The 9,876-nt window shown below is 42.1% G+C and overlaps 1 protein-coding gene across 1 annotated transcript; it reads right to left on the reverse strand.

Moving 5' to 3' along the window:
* Positions 1 to 6,770: 6,770 nt before the first annotated feature.
* Positions 6,771 to 8,506, reverse strand: LOC103210223 (ubiquilin-3-like). The gene has a single exon (XM_007956150.2). The coding sequence runs from the start codon at positions 8,328 to 8,330 to the stop codon at positions 6,771 to 6,773; it is 1,560 nt and encodes a 519-aa protein (XP_007954341.1). The 5' UTR covers positions 8,331 to 8,506.
* Between the last annotated feature and the right edge of the window lie 1,370 nt (positions 8,507 to 9,876).

The following is a 9,876-nucleotide window of genomic DNA, read 5'->3' on the forward strand; positions in this document are numbered from 1 at the left end:
GTTCTGAACAGAGATTGAACATGAAAAAGAAAAATAAATGGGTAGAGGAGCAGTCTAGATGCATTTACATGCATAGAAACTTCTGATGTAAGAAGGATAGGTTGACATGGAGAGAGCTTAGGATGGAAGAATACTAAGTAGATGAGTTGAAGATATGGCTGATTTCATTGAAAATTCATGTTCCTGAGGCTCTTTGAGCAACTCTGAATTTCTCAGAAATAGGCTCTTTTTTTTTTTTTTTTTCTTCCTTGTCTCAGAAAGAGCTGATTTACTAAAGAGAAAGACTATCCCTGGTATGGAAAAGAATCTGTGACTCATGGTAATACTATTCCACTGGAAGTCAAGTGGAAAATAAAAAGAACTCTTGGAAGGAATATGAACTGAACTCCACCAATCTGAGTAGAGTCTTTATAGATTGTCCACCTACTAGTTTTGTGACCTTGAACAAGTTAATAAATCTTTCTGTGTCTCAGTTTGACCTATTGTAAAATGGGGATAATAATAATACCAAATTCTTTAGGTTGTGGTGAAGGTAAAATAATGAATAATTATAAATATCTTCAAACAGTACCTGACATGTATTAGTGCTCAATATGTAAATGTAAAATGGGAAAGTTATTTAAGACATTATCACACACGGTTATTGTGGTAACTATATTGTATATGGGTTTACAATAGTGAGTCAATGCTTGGTATAAAATACTACTTGAGCTCTGGTGGTGTAGTGCCTTAGGCACTTGACTTCCTAAGGCAGAAGGCTGGCGTTCAATTCCTCCAGGCACTCCTCGGAAGGAAGGTTGGGCAATCTACTTCCATAGTGATACTGCCTTGGCAACCCAAGGAGAGGTTGCTATGAGTCCGGTGCGACTCGACGGCACATAACAAAAACAACAACAAAAATATTTTATCTTCTATTATTCCTCCAGTCCTCTGATTTTGAGATCCCTTTCTTTTTTGCCATATAGGTATTTCTTATTAGGACTTAGGGTATCTTACTCAGAGTGACAGTGCCTTTCTTCAGTCTTCATTGCCCTAGTAACCTCAGTCTTAAAATTCAACGGTAATACATAGACACTCCTCACAATTGTTCAAATAAGGTAATTGTTTTTAGGTGCCATTGAGTCAGTTTCAACTCACAGCAACCCTGTCTGCAACAGAACAAAATTTGCCAGTCCTGTACCATCTTCACAACTGTTGCTATGTTTGAACCCATCATTGCAGCCACTGTGTCAGTCCATCCCACTGAGGGTCTTCCTTGTTTTAGCTGATCCTCCACCAAGCATGGGAGCTCTGGTAGCATAGTGTCTAAGGCACTTGACTGCTAACCAGAAGGCTGGAAGTTCAAACCCACCAGCCACTCCTCGGAAGGAAGGTTGGGCAATCTACTTCTGCAGTGATACCACCTCGGAAATCCAAGGAGGGGTTGCTACGAGTCGGGTCCGACTCAATGGCACATAACAACAACCACCACCAAGCATGGTGTCCTTCTCCAGGGGGACTGGTCCCTCCTGATAACATATCCAAACTACATTAGATGAAGTCTCACCATCCTCACTGCCAAGGAGCATTCTGGCTATACTTTTTCCAAGACAGACTTTTCATTCTTCTGGTAGTCAGTCCATGGTATATTCAATATTCTTTGACAACATCGTAATTCAGATTCATCAATTCTTCTTCAGTCTTCTTTATTCATTGTCCAGCTTTCACATGACTATGAGGTGGTTGAAAATACCATGGCTTAAGTCAGGCACCTCTTCCTTAGTCTTCAAGGTAACATCTTTCTTTTTTAACACTTTAAATAGGTCTTTTGCAACAATTGTTACTATTTTCATTTTAATGAAAAGCCTGTGATTCAAAGAAGCTAACAACAATCCTAAGATGATACCATTATTATGACTGTCTTACACATTTCTTTGCAATTTATAATGGAAAGAACCTGAGATCTGGACCTGGAAAATGTTGAGGTTACACCTTGACTTTATATGCTAACTACATGCATTAAGGCATTCTGTATAAACTCATCTAGTCTTAGAAATGGGAGCTCTAGTAGCATAGTGGCTAAGACACTTGCCTGCTAACCAGACTGCTGGCGGTTCAAACCCACCAGCCACTCCTCGGAAGGAAGGTTGGGCAATCCTACTTCCGTAGTGATACTGCCTCGGAAACCCAAGGAGGGGTCGCTATGAGTCAGGTATGACTCGACGCCACACAACAACAACAAGTCTTAGAAATACTATCACACAGCCTGACACAAAGCAAGCACTCGATAAAGATTTTTAGTAGTTGATAATACTGTGGTGTGTTACTGTTGTTGTTAGCTGCCATTGAATCATGGTGACCTTATATACAACAGAATAAAACATTACCCAGCCCGGTGCCAAAGTATGACCTTGAATATTTTGGTTAACTATCCTTAAATTACCTAAGGCACATTGTTTTTGTTATATTTACATGATGTAAGGCAATTTATGATGTTTGTTTGTTTGTTTATTGTCTTTCTAAGACTTCACCATAGCAGGCACCATGTCTGTGCCATATACATTCTTATGTTGTTGTTGGCTCAGTAAATATTATGAATCAAATATTATTGGCCATACTCTACATAGTATGTTCTCAAATATTCTTGTTTAATTAATGAATAAATCAATGATGGTCTCATAATGTTATTGGGATGAATAATGACAATGTACATGAAGTGCCTTGCATAATATCTGGCTTACAGTAAAAACACAATAGACATTCAGTAATTTAAATTCTGTTTATTTATATAACACAAGGTCTATCAAAATAAAAGCATCTATAGAATAAATATCAGGATAGAGGGAAGGGACAGTATTAGACTCGGTAACAAAATTAAAGGAAAAAGTATTACAAAGTCCGTGGTTGACCCAAGAGGAGTAACCATTTCTGGCCATTGGAGAGCTCCGAGTCAAGCTGAATAGCCAAGTTCACACACAGGGAACTGTTATGGGATGTTGTTGTTATTTTCCATCGAGTTGGACCCGACTCATAGTGACCCCTCCTTGAGTTTCAGAGCCAATATCACTGCAGAAGTAGATTTCCCAACCTTCCTTCCGAGGAGTGGCTGGTGGGTTTGAACTGCCAGCCTTCTGATTAGCAGTCAAGTGCCTGTGTCAGGTCTGTGGCCTCAGAGAAGCTCAGAGGAGGTCAAAAGGGTATAAAGCAGAGACTAGAGACTGGAAGAAAAGGAGGGACAAGACAATTGAGCAGGAAGAAGTCAACAGAAGATTACTGAAAGAATGTAGGAAGATGGGTGAGATTAGATTCTTAGAGACTTCAAAAGCCAAGGTGACATCAGAACAAATGGGTATCCCTTAGAAGTTTTGAGTCAATCTGTAATGAAACAAGTAATCATTTAATCTTAGTAAGCTTTAACTGAAATCTGAAGGGAAACAAGGTTGATGGCTAACAGGAAAATGCAACCTTTCCTAAGGCGATACTTCCTTGTTTGCCATAGCCCACCAATACCAAGTCTGTCTGTCTCCCTCTCACAAACTCGCACATGCACGTGTGCATGTGCACACACACACACACACACTTTCCTGTATCTGTAGGACTATGAAAGAAAAAAACATTCTTCCCTCTGAGCCCTGAAGGACACTCCCTGCTTCTCCTGCTATGCCTCGATTTTCTAAAATTGTTTTCTTTTCGTTTTACACATACAAATTATTTTTATGTAAATATTTATGTTTAAACAAGTTGAAATTAAACATTTTGCTTGGTATTTAAAACATAATGTGTAAATTATGTTTAAAAAAAAGATGTAAGCTCAAGGATAAAAGACAGGAAAGGAATGCATGAAATAATGTTTGAAATAAAATAGGACATGTTTCTTTCTGCAAATTTTCTTAAATATTTTTTATAGCTCAAAATGACAATAAGTTTATCAGTACAGCCAGTTCCCAACTGCTCCATCAGCTTGTAGTTGGGAAATTCTTCATGTCCTGGTATCAATACCACTTCAAGAGTATCTCAGTCTCCACTGAGTTTTATTTTCTTTTGATGTCTTAATAATGCTTCTCTACAGCAGGACAACATTGAATTTGTTCAATCTGTTATAAGTACATTTATAGTTTTTTTATTATTATTATTATCATTTGGATTATTCCCTGAGTTCTTCCTCTCTGGAAAAAGTTCTAAATTCCTGAAGGGCTGACTATCTAGTTTGCCCCTTTCTTTCTGCCAAGACAGGACTGGACACCTTTCTATTCGGTGATTTCACAGGAACTGAATAATGATTGGTTCTGGCTGAGACACAGCATAAAGCTAAAAGCACAAATTCTGGAATCGAACTGCTCGGGCTACTCCTGCTCCATCACTCACGAGTTGTGTGCCCTTGGTTCCTTGTTTATAAAACTTGAACAATGACAACAACAACAATAATAATAATCCACCACTTAGGGTTATTGTATCAAATGATTCAAACATATTTTAATAAAAATAATAATAATAGTACAGAATGGATGCTATGGAAGTGTTTCTTTTCCAGGATTGCCATTATTATCATTAGGCTTATGGAGCATCACAACTTCTAAAGAAAATTGAGTCATGATGTGTAGCTTAGAGACAACTATCATCCATCCCTACCTCCCAGGAAGCACGAGACCCAGCTGTTACTCAGCCCAGATTCAACTGGTCCCTGAGGCTGGTTTTGAATGTTCAATCTTTAAGTTCCCCTCAAGTAACTCCCCCAATATACTTCCTCCTCTTTCTTCCAGCAGTCTTCATCCTGCTAAAACCAAAATCAAAACAACTGTCATAGAGTTAATGCTGACTCATGGTAAACCCATTTGTGTAGAGTGGAACTGCACTCCATAGGTTTTTTGCTTTTTTTTTTTTAAATTGGGATTTTGGTGAAAGTTTACAGAGCAAATTCACTTTCCATACCGCAGCTCACATACACTTTGTCTCGTGACATTGACTACAATTTACCACAATGCAACAGCTCCCCTCTCACTTCCTCCCCATAGTTATCTCCTCCCTGTGTCCTTCCCTGCATCCATTCCTGCCCCCTGAGCTGTCTCCCTGTGCATACACAGACCTTTTATTCTCCCCTGATTGTTCTCGCCAAGGAGTGTATCTTACCTAGTGGATATGTTTACCTCATATGCCTGTCTTGAAAATCCATAGGGTTTTCAAGGCTGTGATATTTCAGAATCAAATTGCCAGACCTTTTTTTCAAGACACCTCTGGGTGAATTCAAACCACAAAACTTCTGATTAGTAGTTGAGCGCTTTAACCATTTGCACTACCTGGGGACTTCTTTCTCATTCTACTATATGGCTACAATTAGTCACTGGTCCTCTGGGTCATGCCTTATCTGTCTGCATTATGCACCGTATCACTGATAGATCAGAGGCTTCCAGCAGAGGTGATTGGGTGGATTGGGAAAGTACTGATGACTTTAACTGAGATATAGTAAATCAGCACAGAATTTAGAGCAGAAATGTGGATCAGGAGAAAAATGTGGAACAATATATGAGAGTGCTGAGCCAGAGGTTCCTCTGGGGCACCAAAAGGGGAGGCTAACAGCCGTGGTAAGTAAAGATTGGGCTCAGAGATGTATGAACCATCAATGGAGAGATATGAGCCACAGCCATGGAAATAGCCAAAATCACCAAGGGATTAATAAAGAATCGGTTTAACATATTCTTGCAAAGCAACACACTATAAAAGATGGAATAGTAAAATAGATTAAGGTAAGCCACTTAAAAGAGGAGGGATCAGTATACTAAATTCTGTAGAAAAATTTGAGAGGATGAGGAATAAGAAATAGCTTTGAGAAATCTCCTGCACCATGCTGGGTTAATTAAGTCCCTGAATGCAGAGGGTGGCCACTGGGAGGGCAGATGCTTTCAAGAAATGCAGAGGCAAAAGGAAAGATAAAGTTCAATGGTAGAGCAAAATTTTTCTCAAGTCAAAGGAAAAAAAGTTTGCAGATAGGAAGAGGATAGAGCTTCAGAAGTAGCAGGTTGACTTAGTAGAGAAGAATTACAGCACATGTAATAGGAAAGGAGAGTCATAGCTGAGAGGGAAATAAGTGGTATTGTGCCTAAGGCATTTGACTGCTAACCAGAAGGCTGGAGGTTCAAACCTACCAGAAGGAAGATTGGGCAATCTACTTCCAAGGAGATACTGCCTTGGAAAGCCAAGGAGGGGTTGCTTGAGTCGAATCTACTAAATGGCAGTGAGGTTTTTTGTTTGTTTGTTTGGCATAGTAAGAGGCTAGACTGAAGACAGAGAAACTTGAAGGTGAAAGAGTGGATGGTTTCAAGAAGCCATAAGGAAAGTCACACTTCCTCAGGGAAGAAATCCATAATTCCTTCAGAGTCATTCTGTAGTTGGAGTAGAGGTAGTTTGTGTAGTGATGATCACAGGGAACCAAGTCGCCAATTAAACAGGGGTAAAAACACTGAAAAAAAAAAAATCGGGATTTCCCCACCCCATATTCAAAATTGGAAAATCCTCTGAGGATAGATGTTTGAGAAAATGTGAATCTCAAACCCAAGACCTGGCAACATGATCAATCCCTCCCCAAATAACCTTCCCTTTGCCCACCCACCCTCAAATAACATGACATGTGAGATCCAAGCAATCCTTTTAATGCAGAACAGGCTTGGGCAGTGAGAGAGGGGTTCTCCAATTGTGTACAGGATCTGAGTAGGAGAAATTCCCAAAATAAGCTAACCCCCTCCCCTTCCCTTCCCCTTCTTTTCTTGCCCTCTTCTTGAGGTGATGCTCTGTGGACATTAGCAGGAGGGACCTGGGCCAGCAGCAACCCCCAGCAGCCTCTCAATGGCAGCATAGATATCTCCACCTGTGCCCATCAGGGCCTGCAGATTGGCATTGTGATCACCAAAACCCATGGCCTTCAGCTGCTCCAGTTCTTTCTGGTAGTGGTCTTCAGTGAGGGGGCATGGTAGTGAGGATTGGGCAGACTCAGAGCAGACATTGGCCAGTGTATGAAGAAGCTGAAGGACAGCCAAGGTGGATCGTCCAGTATCTGCTGTATGATCCTGCCCTTCACCCTTAGGTTCAAGGGCTCCTCTAGCTCCATGTGGTCTGCCTATGTTCCATAAGCAGGGGGCCAGTCCAGGCACCTCCCTAGACAGTATCTGTAAGCCCTGTTCTATCTGTATCAATGCCTGCAGTGCTCGTGGGTTGGTGAGGATTGGAAGTAGTGGCATATGATGTCGCAGGTGGCTGCCAGTTGCCAACTGGTGTAGCAAAGCTGGATTCTGCTGCAGGACACGCAAGGCTTTATGCAATGCAGAGGCTGAGGATCTCAACCGGCTGGTTAGAGTGCATTTTCCTATGGGCTGATGGCTCTTCTGGGAAGGAGAATCCTGGCCTAAGTCCAGCATGGTCCTATACCCTGAATTTGTCATATCTGAGGCCTTGGCCCTGGCCTGGGCAACTATTTTTGCACTGTTCTCTTGTGTCAGTGGTCTGGCAGGTTCCGAGGTGGTGGGAATGGCCATGGTGCTGTTAGTACTGCTTTGAGTATTGGCCTCCCCTCTCCAGGGCTCAGAACCTTGGATGTGGCCTTTGGAGGCAAACAAAGGGACCAGAGTGGAGACCATGAGGTGCTGGATGTTAGAGCAGACCGGACACAGAGCATTATCACCACCTGGCACTACTTTCAAAGCCTCCAATCCTGGTTCTTCTGCCTGTAGGAGTTCCTGCTGCCGTACTGGGCTCTGTAGCATTTCCACTGGTTTGGGAGCTGGCTCAGTTTTCTGTGCTGTCCTTGAAGTTTCAGGAAAGTGGCTAATATTGGCTGATTTTTTACTTTCCAGGCCTTGAACTTGAGGGTCTTCCAAGAACTGCACCCCAGCCTCAGGTAAAGCCATCAGGAGTTGAGCCAACTGGCCAAGGATGTCAGCCAGCTCAGGTGCTCTCCGGGCTAGCCGGCCCAACCTGCCTAACATCTTAGCCCCTCCAGCAGCCAATGGTCCAGAACGATTGGTGCAGTGGCCTGTGGGGTCGGGCAGAGTTCCGTGACCACCTGACCCTTTCAAAGGGGTCCTCACCACCAAATGCACAGTAGTGCCATCAAGGATGCCACGCTGGCTCAGTATGTCTTGATCCCGAAGGATCTTTCCAGTGAAGATGAGCACGAGTTGATCGATGTCACAGTGAAGGCGTTTAGAGATTTGCTTCTTGAGGTGGCAGACACGGCTATTTTCTGTCAGCATAAATTCCTGACAGTCCTGTGGGGTCTTCACACACACTCTGATGATGCGTGATGATGGCTCCCGACCAGACACCAACTGGTTGTCCCCTGCTTCTTCTCTAGCATGTGCCATACTTCCTCAAGAACAGGATGCAGGGCCACCTGAGGGCAGGGTGTAGCACAGGCCTGTAGAAGCCTAGATGTAGCACTGAGCAAACCTGGGTGCAGGGACTAATAGATGTCCAGTGAGGGTCCTCTCACCCACGTCCTATGGATACCACTTCACAATGTAGCCCTGCATCCACCTGGTTCCCATAGGGTTGGCTACTACCCTTCTCCTGGGCAAGACTTAAAGGATATGATGTCAGTGATGAGGTCACAGTTGAGAAGTATACTGGAAGCGGGGGAAGGGAGAGTATTATCTCTACTACCCGCCTGATGTTAGACTCTCTTTATGATTTGATTTAAATATATATAGAAAATTTAAAATGTCCATGTCTGGAAATATGATGTATTACCACTGTTTAAAATCCTACCATTTGAATTTGATAAATGAATATGGCTGATTAGAAAAGGAATTGATTTAAGAGGTAGCTTGGGAAGTGTTCCTGAAGTCTTTACAGGAAGCTTGTATCTCTGAGGTCCTCCAGACTGAGTAACACTTCAACCTGGTTCTAAAAAGACAGTATCAACTCCTCAAAGACTTTTAAATAATGTTGCTCTCAGAGAGATAAACTATGATCTCAATGTTCAGAACATCATAGGTGAGACAAAAGAAACCATCAGAAAGTAACAGTTGGGCTTTAGATCTTGATGAATTAGCAATTAATAAATTTTAAGTATTAAAATATTTTAAGAGACTTGTCACTTGGAAGGGGGGACACAATTTAGAAGTGAACACACAGAAAATGATTAGTCTCTAAGACATTGTTTTGACCATTCCAGGCATTACCTCAGGGTAAATGCTATCTAATCCCTGAAGCAATTTTTTTTTTTATTGTAAATATTGATTAATCACACTATTTTGGGGTTTATGTATGTTTGACCCCCTTTCATGATTCTAGAAATTCCAAGGACTACAAAATTAGGATTTGGCTGCCTAGAGTGCTACCTCCAGGATATCCTGCTAGACGTGGAAAACATGAGCATCTATTCCCCTGAGACTGCATTGCTCATTGTATTTTGATATATGTTATTGAACTTTGATTTTCCTGAATAGCATCCTCTGAGTTCCAAGCAATATAAATTGCAAGTTTGTAAGCTGATAAACTGAAGTTTGTAAGTTTACAAGACCTTCCCAGTCCCTGGGAATATCACAGAGTGAGTCTCATGGCTAGTTGGCAGCCATTGCACCTAGGTGCTTGCTTGAACAATTTCTCTCAGGAAGATCAGCACAAGGCCGGTCCCCATGAGGCGGAGGTTAAAGATGTCCCAAATGTCCAAACTACCGTGCCACTCCATCATTTTAGACATTAACTCCTCTTCCTCCTCCCAGTAATTTCCCCCATCTTAGGGTTCTCTATTTCACTGTAATGCCTCACAGAATACACAGGCATCCAAGAGTTCCTCTCATGTAGTCGTGGTGGAGGCTGGCAGACTGGCGAGCCTCAGGTCCGTGAGTGGGTCTCGAGGATCCTCCAAATTCTCAGGGTTTGATGAACCTCGATCAGCAGATCAGA

The sequence above is a fragment of the Orycteropus afer genome, unplaced genomic scaffold (genome assembly GCF_000298275.1).
Source record: "Orycteropus afer afer isolate SDZICR_OR568_19922 unplaced genomic scaffold, OryAfe1.0 scaffold00014, whole genome shotgun sequence".
NCBI lineage: Eukaryota > Metazoa > Chordata > Mammalia > Tubulidentata > Orycteropodidae > Orycteropus > Orycteropus afer.